This window comes from Rissa tridactyla, chromosome 1 (assembly GCF_028500815.1).
Source record: "Rissa tridactyla isolate bRisTri1 chromosome 1, bRisTri1.patW.cur.20221130, whole genome shotgun sequence".
Classification (NCBI taxonomy): domain Eukaryota; kingdom Metazoa; phylum Chordata; class Aves; order Charadriiformes; family Laridae; genus Rissa; species Rissa tridactyla.
Window position 1 is genome coordinate 49,059,759 of NC_071466.1, and position 15,935 is coordinate 49,075,693.

General features: G+C 40.7%; 1 protein-coding gene across 2 annotated transcripts in view; it reads right to left on the reverse strand.

The window, feature by feature from the left end:
- Window positions 1-10,747, reverse strand: part of FBXL3 (F-box and leucine rich repeat protein 3) — a 16,697-nt gene extending 5,950 nt beyond the window's left edge. Inside the window, exons 1-4 of one of the 2 annotated variants that reach the window (XM_054210574.1) lie at window positions 10,693-10,747; window positions 5,469-5,832; window positions 3,174-3,296; window positions 151-322 (exon numbers count right to left, since the gene is read on the reverse strand). In XM_054210574.1, the coding sequence (XP_054066549.1) occupies window positions 151-322; window positions 3,174-3,296; window positions 5,469-5,831 (658 nt within the window). In that variant the 5' untranslated portion in view covers window position 5,832; window positions 10,693-10,747. Of the gene's footprint in view, window positions 1-150; window positions 323-3,173; window positions 3,297-5,468; window positions 5,833-10,222; window positions 10,379-10,692 lie in introns of those variants that run through there. The other variant, XM_054210482.1, reaches the window with a different exon arrangement.
- Between the last annotated feature and the right edge of the window lie 5,188 nt (window positions 10,748-15,935).

Below are 15,935 nucleotides of genomic sequence, written 5' to 3' on the forward strand. Positions count from 1 at the left end.
ACCAGTTGAATTAGTATTTGATTCAGTGACAGTTGCTGTAGATACCGCATTCATCCTCACTCTCACCCCACCCCTGTTGTTTCAGGAGTTTACTGGTCTCAGACAGAATGTAATGCACACATTTTAAAAAACGAGAACACGGTAGCTTACCAGCTGGAGAAACATGAGGACAGCTGCTCATTTTCAACAGTTTGAGCGTGTCACTGTTGTTAGCCACTAGCACTTTGAGAGATGGATCATCTACTGGTGTATCATCAATCTTAAGTGAAGAGAGGGATTTGGAGTTTACAAACACCACTGTCAGTGCAGAAATAAAGTGAGACTGGAAGAAAAAAAAAGTTTAAATGAAACAGTAGTATCCAAAATAAAAGTTTCAGTAGTTTCACACTGTACACAGCAGTCTTAGTTTTCTTTTACTCACTGACAGCATTTGGAGAAAAGGCATTCTTTTGATATTGCATAATTAAAAATTAATGCTAAAATTGACAATTTTTTGTGTAGAGGAAGTATAATAATTTTTTGCTATCAGTCTATGTATCTGGCAAATCAGAATGTCTAACAAACATAAACCAAGAACATGACTCGGGACAATCCACGGCACAAACTTAAATTTATAGAAAGACCACGAGCAAAGAGAAAGCCTAGAAGCTCTAATTTTGAGAATAATTTGCAAGTTGCACTCCAAAGAAGCATCTTCTAGAAGCAGAGCCAAGGAGCAGGTGATCAACTAATTACCAATTAAGCAGTATAGACAATATAGGTGCAGTGCTCAAGGTTGCTCCTCAGTGTTTTTATGTAACCGCTAAAACTTACCAGTAAAGACACCTTAACTTGAAAAACACTGACTGAAGAGCAGATGCAACAGTGCTTGTAGAAATCATTGGTGATTTGAAGGAAGTGAATAATTAGCTTACCTTCATGATTTCTTACAAAATTGACTGAACAGAAGACCTTAAAAAAAAAAGCACCTCCTCCATGCACTACATTAAGTATCCCATAAAATTACCTGCTACTTTGATTTCAGTACTGTTTTGCTCTCAGCCACATGCACCTGTAGAATTCTGAATAGAGTTATATGAGAGAAGGCCTAATACAGTTATATGAGACAAGGCCTGGCAGCAGTACTATGGAAACAGGAAGTTAAAATCAGAAGCATTAGGCATTTTGGCTTTAGGGACCAATCCCAACTATCCTGACAATATGCTGATTATATACGTTATGTACTGAGAAAAAGGTCCTTTCAGAATACAGAGTGGAAATGTTATTAAAGTGTTAGGATTGTGTTTTAATTCTCTGTATTTAGAATGTAATTCCCTTCACTAAGAAGGCTATTAAATAGAAAGGTAAAAAAGTTAAACACATTTACAAAAGCAGGTAACTTGAAACTGTAGTTTGAAGAGCTAATGGAAGACAGATAATATCCCGAAATGTAAAAGCTGGTGATTTAACGTCTTTTCAATATTGCCGCATTTGTAGCCTATAGTAAGATTCTTTAAAAGATTCATGTAGAATGTGCTTAGCGAAAAGACTAGGCAACACAATGCCAAATGTGATTTACAAATATTTGCCAGATGTCATGTTACTTGAAAGCAGAAAAGTGCCGATGAAGATAATGGCAAGTAGTTCAGACTTCCTATACAGTCCTATTAAAAATAAAAAAAATAAGACAATTGTGTAGTGTTAGCCATTTTTTAGATCCATTCACCTTTTCCTGCTTGTCAACCAACAGGCCTGTTACTAACAGCTTCCCACAACAACTCATTCATGGTCCAATTAAATTCTTATGCTTCATTAGTGGTCTAAGAAAATTTAAAAGTCATTGCTGGTACCATATGTCAGTGACAATATTATTGGAGTGGTAAACATCAAAAGGCAAATTATGCCTAGAGCTGATTTCGCTTCATTCTGAACATATATTTTTAAAGGCCACATCTTATTAGGAACAAAAAAGGAAGCCTGTAGTTTAGAAGCCTTGAAGATGAGCAATACCATAGCACGAATGACTACAAATAGTTATTCAGCGAGCTGAATAGGACTATAACATATCCCTCCAGTGAAAATTAAGTAAGAGAGCTAAAACAGGATTCAGATTAAGAAACGAAACAATATGCAAGAGCTGAAATAACAAAGTATTGCTAACACACTGACACTGTGGATTTTTTCCACTGCATTCAGGTTTTCTTATGGGCACACTGAAAGAGGAAAAAAAAAAATCATACAAAATCTAATTAAAGATCTGGAAAGCCTCTTTGAAAATTAAGGATTAAAAATACATATTCAAGAGAATTACATGACGCGGCTGTCAAGGATAATAATTGATAATCCTCCTGTAGCTAACCTTGCTTAAACCCTATAGCCTACTTCCTTTCCTGAGGCTGTCCCTACTTCTTCCTTGTCCTTGTTGCCATCATCAGCAATGACGTCACTGAGATCCAGCTAATAGTCTACTTGTATCCAGCCCTTCACTTATATGCGGACTGAATTCAAGAATTGAGGCTGTGAGACATCCAAGATGTTCCTGCCATAGAACAAGCTGCCCAGGCTACCGCAACCACTCCCTCGCTCCTCAACAACAGTACATTTCTACCTCACTAGCAAGAATTCTTGGTTAGAGAATTTAGAAAATTCACACCTTCTAACAAAGTCTAACTTTTGGTAAACATGCAAGGTAAAAAAAAAATCTGACGAAGTTTCAGAAATACAGTGCGCTTTGCCTAAGAATCTGATGCTTGACTGCATGACATGAAGTACTGAAAATCACGATCATATCGCCTTCTAAAGTGAGCTCAAGGATAACATAATCCCTCCCTCAAGTCCACATGGATAAAACTCTGCCACTCGGTCAATTACAGTTGTCTCCTAAACATCCCCCACAGTCCCAGAGTCCAATTAGACAGACAGGAATTGTCTGGCCTCCTGATTTGCAACACATTGCTGACTATTACATCGAGGTCAATAGAACAAGGTCAGGACTAAGTTCTCATGTGATACAGAGAATAAGTGAAACAGTTATCCATCTTAGTATGACATCTTAGTTCCTCCCTTTAATAGAGCCCAGTAATGATTACCAAAGATTTGTACTTTTACAATAAAACTTTACGTAAAGTTATAGAAATACTGCTATGAACTGCTGCAATACTTGGCTATAGAAAAAAGCACACATCTTAAAATACCTTTGGTAAATCCATGAAGCTTGGCCGGGCAGTTGAAATTAGCCCAAGTGTTTTCAGTGAGCAATTCACAAGCTGTGACAAAATATCACAAGCAGCTTCTGCAGATTCCTTGCTACTGTCCACCTTAAAAAAAACCACAAAGACTTATTGTTCAGAAAACACTGCATCAAACACAGTTTACAAAAAAGCAGAATAGAGTAGATGTACTTGAACGTTTTTTTCAGTTTACCTTCTGAAATGTGATGTCAATAAAAACCACAAAACCCCTCATCAGGAATCCAACATCATCATTCTTTTTTCCCCACAAAAGTACATACCAAAAATCCAAGAAAATTTGCTATAAATTTACCACTATCCTAAACACTTTGGTAAAATTTAGCATGGTGAGGGGTCAGCTAAACAGTTTGCTCCAAGATATTCAATCCACATCAAATAATAAGAAAGCGGAGGTTCATTTGGGTCCAGAGTCTACCCCACTTCCTCTTTACATTCTTCCTTACCCAAATGCGGTAATTCTATAAACCCTTTAGTGTGTGGAAAAAACCTCCAGTGGATTTTCACCAACACTCAGATATGCTTTCTCGATAGCCTCTTACAACAGCAGACATGACAGTTTTGCAAACCTACAGAACAGTAAAATAACTGATCTTGTAATCAAGTCTAAGTCTACCATAAGCCATGCTACCTTGTCAGCAACTGATCTAAGTCCAATGAATGTTCATTTTCTGCACAAACACAAGCTGAAAAACCTCAGTTTTCAATAATGCAATCTTCCTTTGCCTACAAAAAAAATTTCCCAAGTTTTCAGCCCTGACAGAGAAGCAGTCAGTGCTTCTGACTGATGTATCCCATTCCTCGTGATTATCCTTGTTACTTAATATTTCCTGCGATCTAGTGTTCATTCTGCAACCCTAAAGGACAAGTGAAGGGACATGTTCAAGAAATGACACGGGTATCACCCTACCAATGAAAAGCATCTGAAATCCTTCGAAAACATTTGGTGCAAAGCAACGTAGACTGGAGATAGACACAGGAAGGCGATTCCAATACTGCTATAAATTTTCTTTATTCAGATACTGATAAAAACCCTGCAATCCTTGTAATAATCAGTTTACATGTGACACTGCATTAAGCAGTGGCAATACATATGACCAGGCAGAGCCGCCCCAGCTACCCACATGCTGATGATTCCTATACAAAAACTGCCAGATTTCAGAAACAAACAACTAGTATGTCCACCTTGCTGTAAGATCATTTCATTTCAAAATTTGTCACATAGCTGATGCATACACAGCCATGACTGTTTCACAGCACCCTTCCAAAACACAGCAATATGTAGGCCAATGTTAAAGGTCTTCATCTGCCGAAAATAATTCCATGGTGTTAACAAAGCCAGTTCTCACCAAATGGTATTTCTCAGCCAAGCACAACCAGTAGATACATCATCCTGTGCAAATCCCGTGTACTTTTTCAGTTAACTGAAAGTCAGCTGTGCTGAGATATCCCATATGTGGACAATCCCATACAGTTTAGTACTAAAACTGCTAGTTGCGTATTAGCAGTACTGAAGTGACTCTCTGTGCATTAGATGTTTTCTAACATGAATATTACATCCAGCTCCCTACAGGATGTGAAATGGGGAAATGCTCAATCTATGCATCCTCAGATAATTCTGAGGCAGGTACCCACACGTACAGTATTACCAAAAACTGAAGTATTTCTGCCCACTTGCTGAGGCAGAATTCTAAGCAGCTAAGATGCTATAAGAAAAAAAATAAAAATGCCCACCTAAAGGAATTAAGGCAATGAAAAGGTATGTTCAGAACTGTTATTCCAAGTTTTTGTCCAGAAAATATATCCAAATAAATAACTGAATTAGGAGGTAACCTCTATGCCTATATGCCCATTTACAGAACCCAGTTCTTCCGTATACCAGGCCTGAAAACAAGACTTACCACGCTGAGAGCTTCCATATTTCTATTTAAATAACTCACATTCCTAATCACAAAAATATATCATAAGCCTTTGCGAACATTTATCGATGTTCTTTAATTTTCAACACGTTAAAATGTTTTGATCGCAATTGTCATTTACCACTTATCATCAGTATTTCAATTACCAACATTAATTAAATCATACTTTCCATGCTTTGACATTTTTATAGATGAACCATCAAAACTGTCTCAAAGGTATCAGACATATTTCCTTAAAACATTCTGAATGAAAAAGAAGTAGGTTTAACAGATGCTTTTATTTTTACAAAATTACTTTTAAAAAGCCTCAAAAATACACTACCTTGAAGCTTACATACTGCAGGTGATTGGAATGCCTCTTTATTATTTGCTTGATTAGTTCAGGATGTGTAGCCCTCAAGTAAGACGTAGCTGGTTGATTCAGTTCAAACTCAAAACACCTCCAGAGATCAGGCATATGAAACACTTGGTTCCAGCTTCGGCAGACCTGCGATGCGTGAGCACGGTCCAGAAGGGGCAAGTACTGAAACACCTGCAGGATAATGTCTTGAAGCAGGTTTGCCCAGTCAGGACTCTGCACAGCTACGGTTTTCTCGTCTATAACCTTGTGTCTCTTGGATTCTTTCTCAGTTGTCGCTTCAGACGAACTGCTGTTGGCCTCATCAGTTTTCCTTCCTCGTTTCATTCTATAAAAATGCCAAAAAAAAAAAATCCATAAATTTTATAAATGTAACAGAGCTAAGAACAATACTAATAGAAAACTGTGGAGATGAAAAAGTACGTTTTCTGTAACAACACTTTTGCAGATTGGGTTTTTTTTCTCCCCTATATGAAGGAAAAAAACAAAACAACCAACCACCAAGTAGCAATGAATTTGAAGTGGTAGTCTAAAAATAACTTTACCATCTAAACACATATCTTTAATATTCCTTCCTTAATCATTAACAGTGACAATCCATTTCTAACAGTCACTCTCCTTTGAGTGTTTCGCTTTTGTGTTTGAGAATACTTTGAACCTGATTTGTTTTACTGCTTTGATTATCACTCTACTTTCCTACTGATGAAAAGATATTCTTCTGAACAATTTTGTGAACACTGACATTCATATTACTGCCCCAGTCCTATTTACCTAGCAAAAGTCACGCAAGAAAGTAAATAATGAGTGTATGGATCTTTGCAGGCATTGCATCTTGCAGATGTTGTATCTGTCCTATTCATTTTTATTCCCAGACAGAAAGAACCTTTTCTTTATTTATTTTATTTTAAACAATGGTTACTTCAATACCCATCTTTTTAAAATCAGTATCCTTAAAAAACATATTTCATCAAGAACATTGGCGTGCTTTCATTTTTCCAACTAACTAGTAAGTAGGGATTATGAAAGATTTACAGTAATAGTGTGGAAGTTTCAACCCACAAAAAAAAAGTTTACAGAAGAGTCAGCAAACTTTTTTCAAAATCCTATTAAATTTAGCAAGTCTAAGGTAAAATGTTATTCTCAGTAGCATATACTTCTTCCATAGTGACCTCTTACAGAAGTTCTACCTTATATTACATTATTAAAGAGGAAATAAAACCCACCACTATATAAGTCTGAAGTAAATCTAGCATTGGGTTTTGATCAAAGTGTGTTCTTTTGTACATGCCAGCTCACAGTTGAACTTAGCATCCAATCATTTATTTTTTAAAAGCCTCAATGCAATGCACATCATATCCTAAAAGACTAGGAACGAGACCTCACACTGAACTACAATACATTCAACTCTAGTCTCTAAAAAGCTAAGAGAATCCAGGGCTGGGATGGGCTTGTATGGGCTTGTATAAGCCCCCCCCAGCCCCCATGATTTCTATAAGATAAACATGGACTTCATACACAGCAAAATCATTCTGGTTTAACACTCAACTACAATTACACATTTATTTTTATGAATTATCATATGCCCAGTACATTTGGGACCCAGACAATTAACTTTCCCTGCTATGTACTGCAACTAAGTAAAAGTTTAGAAGTCTTTTTTAAAACCAAGTGTAATACACGAGACCTACAACTGAAAAATTATACTGTTTGTTATCCAATGCATTATAAATTATTTTCTCAAAGCCAGCATCTCCTTACCGATCTTCAAAACACTTTAATCCTACCTACTCACATACCTGCTCACAAAAGCAAGCTATCACTTAAGGTCTAAAGCTATTCATAAAATGATGTAAACAAACCAGAGCATACTGTCACGAAAGACTGATGAACAGAATTTGTCTCTTGATTTTTTTCAACTTAATTTTTTATCCCAGTAGCGCTTCAGGGCAAGCATAAGATGAAAACACTATTGGGGAAAAATCTCTACTTGCTTCCTGAGAACCATTTACTGTGATTCACAGCTCATGACTATGAAAGTGTGCAAAACATGACTCTAGTGCTGGAACAAGCTTTCCATCCCAGAGAGAGTTCTGCTGCTGAGCCACTAACTTCACCGGTACAGGACAAAAGCGAAAAAAACTGAATAGTGACTTAGAATTGACTGCAACTAACAAAAAGATGAAGGAACTGGATTTTGCAACTGTGAAAACTGAATAGTTAAAACTAATCAAGAATTAGATTAGCAAATGCACTGTAAACCTGTCATGTTTATGTTTAACTGCTAAGCATAGTCCCAGAATATTATTTGTAATAAGCTAGTCTGAAATGCAATATTCCTTTAAACTTTAGGCTAAACAGATATTCCAAACAACTAGGTTATAACGAGCAATTACCATACACTTGCCAAATTTGGGATAGCGTGTTTGATGTCTTCAAGTATTTCCAAAGCAACCTCCTGTTAATCTGTAAAAAGCTACACAAGGTAACTGTTAGACTTGGCTCTCCAAGTCTTCCGTTACAGAGATCCTGACTCATCTTTTGCTAATAAGGTAATATAGGTGCATAAATTTTCTAGTTAGGTAGACTACTTTTATCACAGCATTAGAGGGTCAAGTCGTGCATTTTCTCCCTTATCACATTATAGGGGCTATTGTGCATGTACAGTGGAGTCGATTCACACACACAGCACATTTACTATAACTGATCTTTTCAAAGACACAAGCACTAGACGAGGCACTTTTTTTTTTTTCTTCAGGAAAATAAAAGACCAGGAATGAGCTGCCACTGACAAAACCCTATGAATTTTTCAGATGGAAAAATAACCTCTGAGACATGACTGACAGAAATGGACTGGGTCACGAACAGCCAACTTACAAGCTCCACCTCTGAGTTAACTTCAATGAGTTCTAAATAGTTAATATATGCTGGTTACAGACCAAAACCCTCTCCTGAAATTGTGGGGTACTATCCAAAGTTTTTATAGACAGACAATGAAGAAAAGAGACAATACGGCCATCACTAAAGCTATACTGATGATGAATTTCAGGTCACAGTCTTCCAAGAAAATAAAATGCTACGTGTTCTAAGTGCCGTGGCTTGAATAGTAGGGGATGGTAAATGACATTTCCAGACAACTTTTTTGTTACCAACATCTTGGATGCTCCTGTAATTGAAAACAGAGAGTAATCATAAGTTTTCAAAAATATTTCCTTGTGGCACTTTTTCAAAAGAGAAAAAAGTATCTAAGCTCAAGACCAAAAAATAGAATTTTAAGAATCATATGACTGTTTTGTCAACTAATTTCTAATTAATTTGTTCGTCTAATTTTTGTCATTTGTTTCAGAATATAAAGTATCAAAATAGCTTTTAAAAATATAACTGGTTTCAACCTCTTAACGTGCCTAACAATAAACAGTAAAAAATTTAAAAGAATCCATATTTGCCTACAGAAGTTTGAAGTAATCTAAAAATTATTTATAAAAAAAAAAAAAGAGGCCACTTGAGAGAGTAAACCTTTCTGCAAACTTAATATAGGAACAGGCAAATGCCATTAGGCAGTTCACTTTGCTTTGTGTATCTGTGACAGTCTAAAGATCTAACCATTTTAAATCCAAGGCCAAGAGAAATAACTTTTCAGTGAGGAAGACACTGATGCAAAATTCCATGCTAGCATATTACTGTATAGGTGCAACCTATTTTACAAACAGTGATTGCTTATCACTTTTTACTACACATCAATCTTGCTTTTAACTGTCTCTGGCATAATCAGGACTCACTTATCACTGATCAGTTTTTCCACATTGCTGCTATAATCAACTTTGCTTTAAAAATCTAAGATCTTGACAGAAAGGAGAAAAACAAAACAAAGCAAACCCAAACAAACAAACAACGAAAAGTAACCCGAACTCTATCAGGACAGAAAGATGTGTGAAATCAGGATGCCCGACTCTGAAGACTTTCCAAGTAAATTTCTCAACCTGTTATAGTAACTTGGTTCTGAACTCCGCATCTGGGCGCAACCCACGCTATCTTCTTTGCAATACAGTCATGTTCAGCCATAATCACACAGCTCAGTCACCAAGTAAGAGGAGGAGCAAAGCACATGCTTAACATTGTTTTTACTGCTGAGTAAGGGAGTAAGGTGCAGACAACACAATGGCAGTTTAAAAAAAAAAAAAAAAAAACAACAAACAAAACAAACCCAAACCGTGCACGGCTGTTTACATCCTGCTGATAACGCTTTCTCATGAACAAGCCTAACTGAGGTCCCTGTGTTGTTTCACACCTGAAGTTAAGGCTGTTCTAGGAACAAAGAGAGGCGTGCGTGCTCTAATGGGGAGAGGGCGAACCGAAACAGGGGGCGACCCACACACAAACCTAACCCCGAAAAACCAGCTCCGCTAAAAACGAGGGACTGACAATTTATGACTGTTATTAGGAGGAGGCAGCGATGCTCTGTGAACACCGAGGGTCGGTTTTAAGCCCCGATGCTCCCGGAGACGCTTCACCTCAGGGTCCGCTCCTTCCGGCCCAGCCCAGCGCCGCGGGGCTCTTACAGACGGCCGGGACTGAGCTCCGCTCCCGTGCAGGGCCCCAAGCTCCTGCCGCCCCCACTGCTCGGACCCCCTTCTCCTCCCTCCATCGGCAGCACAGCCGGGCTCCCCGACGAAAGCCCTGCTGCGCTGCGGCCGCCGCCCGCCCCCTTCCAGTCCCTTCACCTGGCGGCTCCCCGCTGCGCTTCGCATTAACCGGGACTCGGGCCGTGCTGGCGCCTCCGCTCCGGCCACATCGGCTCCCTCCACCGAAGCCGAGCCCAGTGACTTCTTCTTCTTCGCCGCCGCCGCCTCCTCCTCCTCCGCCCGGCTGCCCGTCCCGTCCCGTCCCGCCCGCGTACGCTGCCTCCCTCCTTCCCTCCCTCTCTGTTTACTTCCCAGCAGCGGAAGCGACGCAAACCATCCAAAATGGCGCCGGGCGGGATGGGAGGAGACGCCCCCTTCCCCCCCCCCTCAACCGCTCGCGGGGGCGGTGCGTGCCTGGCGTTAGGCGGCGGTTGCCCGCCGTTAACGGCCACCCCGCAGCCGTTACCCCGGCGGCGGTCCCCCTGCCGGGGGAACAGCCGGCTTGTCTTCTTCCCGCCTGCCTCGGCTCGGCTGCTAAGAGCCCCCTGCCCCGGTGTACGCCGCCTCACCGGGTCGCCGCGGCTTCGCCTGTCCGCCGCACTGCGCGGTGCCAAGGCCCGGGCTGCCTGGAGCCTCCCCGTCAGGTGCTCGGCGGGCAGGAAAGGGAGGAGTGAAGTCTGGAAAAGAATAACCGGGGGTGATACTGGCGGAGAAGCTGGATCTTCATCACTGGTAGAGCCAATTATCTCGGTGATTTGGAAGCTCCGTGCTAGGCTAGCCTTAGGAATAAATGTAATGGAGCAAGCAAACAATCGTTGCTTTGTGGGCCCAGCAGGCACTGGAAATGGACTGCTTGGGATATTGCCAGGCAAAGGAGACCGTGGTGTGGGACAATTCCCTTGGATTGCGAATGCCTTATTATGATGTGTTCCCTGCATACGCAGTCTATCACATACAGCACATTTTTCAATCCTGTACGTGGCTGAAAGCTTAAAAGTTGTTAGGATTCCCAAAGCTTTTTTTACTTTTTGCAAGCTCTAATAAATTGCTGCTTGAATTTTTAGGTTCAGGCTAGTGGTTACGATCCCAATTCCCGTCATTAAGTTACTTGGAAACAGCCAGCTGTGGCCCAATGCTCTCCCCAGTCTTGAAATACCTTCAAGACCAGGTGGCAGCTCTTCGGTGATCTCTCAAATGTCACCATCCCAGAGTTCTTCAAGAAGCACCTTATATAAAAAAAGTCTTCAACAGCATTTTCTTGCATGCTTAGTCTGTTAAAAATGAATATTTTATTTTTTTTACTTTCAGTTCTAAGTCTAGTCCCTTGAGATTATTGGTGGGGAAAAAAATGACTTGCATAGAAATAGCAATGTTTTTCAGTGAGAAATGTTCATTTTAATGTTTAATTTATATGAGAGAATATTCTCTTTTTCTCCAATTCAAAATGTCTTGAGATATTTATAATGTCTTGTCAGCCATTATAGTTCTGTGTGTTTTTATAAATCTCCATCCAGCCTTCAGCTTTTCAGGAAATGCATCAAAAACCTGGAAATAAGAGGTGGGTTATCACCTCACCTTGTGCAGCTTAATGCACATCTCAGACATCCTTGTGATAGCATGTAATAGCAAATATGTGACTGTGTGACTTGTTCAGTTGTACAGAACGGCTACACAAACCTTGGTAGATAATGAGGTGTGTTTATGGCTGAAGCCAATACTGTCAAGAAAACTGAAATAACTGGTTTGCTCTCCTCACCTGGAAATATTCAGTATCTTCCATTCTCGCTGTTTAGGAATTATTCTTTCAGCCCCATGTTCCAGTTCTCTAAAGGTGGGAAGGTAACAGCCCCCACTTACAGTTTCTAGTAATGACAAGTTATATTTGCAAGTATATAACTTGCAAGCTGCTGGAGATGTGGGAGAGGAATGTAGACTCGGAGTACAAAGGGCTGACCCAGACCTGGGCCCAGTACCTGGGGAGAAGGATCTATTATTTATCAATGAACGCGGAGCAAACAGCCACATCTCCCTTATTATTTTGGGGCAGCATTACGCTGATGATGTGATGTGACTGATCCATGTCTTGTGAAGTTGGTAGAAATACCTTGTCACCAAGATTAATGCTCTGATCAAATTCTGGTGTCTGCAGAAAAATAAAAAAGGAGCATCTTGAGGCAAAAAATAATCTTTTCTGGGTCTGAGTAGAAGTCTCGGGAGGGGTAACAGGGCTACAATTTCATTAATTTTGATGTAATATTCTTTTAAACCCCCTACTGCATTATCTGAGTTTAGATGTATTGACTTACTGGGGGAGACTTCTTACAGTACCTTGCAGTTTTATTTTGCTGCCTGATATTTGGAGTAAACAAAGTTTGCTTCAATGCCTGTGCCCTTATTTGCTTTGTTGTAATTGCCTGTGTTTTAGGCACACTAAGCGTAGGAGGAAAAGAAGTGCAGAAGGAACTCTCTGCATCGCTCTATTTGGGGGCATAGCAGCCAAAATCGGCAAGAAAGGCAGCTGCAGCTCTATACTTGGAGCCAAATCAGGCCCTGGACGTGGTGCAGAGCACTCACAACAGTGTCTGTGATGTCTGTTGGCAAAGCATGAAAACTGTGGAGTTTACTAGAATTGAATAAAAGAAAACATAGAGGCAGCTGGTGGTGTGGACACCCTCTCCCGGCACCTGGTGAGCCCGCAGTGTCTGGCTCTGGCTTAGCTGGTGGGTGAAGCCATGCTGTTTGTAGAGCTCTTGGACCCTGAGGTAGCTGGAGCTGAGAGAGGTGGCAGCAGGTTAAGAAAGGCCCAAATGGCAAAGGTCCAAAGACAACATTCAGAGGTCTGGGCTGGTCTGTAAAAAAGCTGTGGTGTTGCCAGCTGTGGCAGGGCACCATGAAGTGTTACTTAGTAACTTGAAAATCTTTAATAGGTATGTCTTCATAAGGTGGTGTCTCTGCCTTACTTATCACTTAACAGCAAATGAGTTTTTGAGAGGAGTATTTTAAATTATAAAGGTGAAGTTATTTTTATTTGTGTACATTTTTCATAGTGCCAGAAAAAGTTCAGGAGCCTGTACTGAGTCCTAGTGTGCAGAAACTGCCGTGTAATTTTTTATTTTTTATTTTTTTAATTTTTAATTTTTATAATTAATTTTTTTAATTTTTTTTTTTTAATTTTTTACTTTTCCAAAAGAGAAGGAGAAGCTCTCTGAAGTTTCAGTCCTTCTGGTTGGAGAGTCACTCACTTGTGGAAGAGAGTTGAAGCAGCCCTCACTATGATCATGTGAACATGAGGAACAGCCCACAGAGGCCCTTCCATAAAAGCCAAGAGAATGAATGGTAGTCGGTAACAGCATAGCGTCTGATGGGAGATCTCACCCCGTCAGGCTGAGGTCGTACAGGTACACCTTTTGCTATTTCAGCTGGCAGACTACCTGCCCTATGAAGCCTGCAGCAACATTGCAACTGCGAGGTCTTGGTTGCAAAATGCTGCAGCTTTTAGCACTGAAAGTTTCATCTGTGCTGATTTTCTGGCTATATTCAAATAGCTCGAAAGCAGTCACGCAGCAGCTGTGCTCCACCCAGGAAAAAAATGCTGAGGGGAAAACAACAGAAGAACTTTGAAGAGTTAAGTAACAAGAAAATAGACCAGATCCAGCTATGATGAAAGTACACGAGGCTTGCAGGCCACAAGTAGCCCACTCCAGTTTAATGAAAATACAAGCTGTGAAAAATATGGGGAGAATAGTGTGATGAGTCAGTGACTGAAGGACCTGTTCTAGGCTGCCTGTGACAATCTTATTCCTCAGCAGACTGTGCTGAAAAAGACAGAAAAACAGAACTTGTTCTTTAACGATGCCAAATGAAGTTACTGTTTTTCAGTGATGGATATCATCATTAGGCAAATTTGCCTTTTTTATCGTTTTAATACGTATACACAGGAAGATTTTCAAGGGGGCGGGAAGTGCTTACACTGTTAGAATACAATGTTAGGGACCGATAAAATAAGTATATGTTATCTATGGCCAACAAGGCCTTATAAAACAGGAGCTGAAACTCCCACATTTTTCAAAAAGTAGACAGAGGTAAAATGGTCCTAAAATAGAGACCCTCAACTTAAGGCCGCTTGGCTACAGAAAAATAAAAAGATAAAACTAAGGATGAGCAACAGCAGGATAGGGTGTTGCCTGCAATGGGCTGGTTACTTGATATTGTTGCTTATGCTTCTATGAAACCCGGGGATAATTGCTTTAAAAGGTTCCTCAAAACTCACTGTCTAAATATTATTTCTGTATCTAGAGTCTATAGTGATTCTTCCCAGATGAACTGCTCAGATGGTTGCTTCGTTGGTAAAAGCTATCATATCCCTCTGCTGTATTTTGTAAGATAGGATAGTAAAAATTGCCGTTTGCTGGAGGATCTCTGATACAGAAGTATCACGGGCCTGGCTATGTCTGGGAGTTCCATACAAACAGGCTGAATGTGCTGAGCCATGCAAATGGCAGCGCAGACAAGAACTGAACATTTCCATGGCATGGACCATGGAAAACAGCTGGCAGGAGAACAATACTGCTGGAAAAGGGTAGCACTATCTCATTGATAGGTTGACCTGACAACATGCTGGCAGCGGAGGTTTTTGGTTTACAGGAATTTTCTCTGTGTTCTGTGGGTCTCCCTGAAAATCACATCAGCTGGCTCTGCCAGTGGGTGAGGAGCTGACGTGATTAGCAAGCTAGCAGTGGTAAAGTTAAAATCCCAAACAGGCTTATTGCTAAGAGGGGGCTGGCATTTTTGTCGGGATTGGCCTTGGTACCAAGGCACTGAAGGAGGGAGCCTTTTGTAGCGTGTGAAATCGCTCTTGCACAGACAGTAATGCCGGTTTTCAAATACGGGTCCAGGACGCTGTTTCTAACTCCTGTATCCCAGCACTGGGGGCAAAATCCAGGTATTATTCACCAATTCCTTGAATGTATGAGTGTGCTGGAAGAACAGATCCAGTGTCCTGCCAGTAGGCACTTATTCATGGGAAATGTCAAATTCAGTCAGCAGTAAGACATTTGGGGCTTGCCAGAATGTAGGATTTGGCTGGTGGGACGTATGTAGTTGTGCCTAACCCCCATCAGGAGGGAAACAAAGATTTATGAACTCAGGCTATACAACACCACGCCAGGAGTATGGGAAAACCCAAAGGTGTAAAGGTAGAGATGACAGTCTTTTGAGTAACAATGTCTTGAACTGGGATGTTGTTGCACAAATCCTCTTTGTACTGGGGAAAATGGGGACAGAGGTTGATGCAGATGCGATGTGTCATCTCTACATTATGTGTATTGCAGCAAAACCCATGGGAGTGAGTTGCATTTATCCTGTACTCAGCATCATCCCTGTTGCTATTACTGCTCCTGGCAGAGTCCACTGGTACGACCTGCCTCCAGACAAATGCTTTTAAAGGGTTGTTCAGGTTCACCGGTCAAGTTTCTAAGACTCATTAGGAATGCTGTTAGGAATCAGCATTAGGATGGCAAATTACTGCTAGTGGACTATACCCTGCCTATTGTACTGGACCACCTGAATCTCCAAGTGTTTGGAGGTGGTACAGCTTTAAGTGACGTGACAGTGCTGCACATGTGGCCACCGTGGAGTGTGCATTCCCTGTGTGGGCCAGTGTGTTTAATGCCATACTTCCCTCTTCTCATGGCTGCTCAGATGGAGTGGATGGCACAGGAGAGGCCTAGGAACGCAGCTGGGTGGAGTGTGAGTCCTTTCCAGGGCTGCTGACTGAGGAGAAAGGATAAACTGTGCAGGGGAGGATGTACAC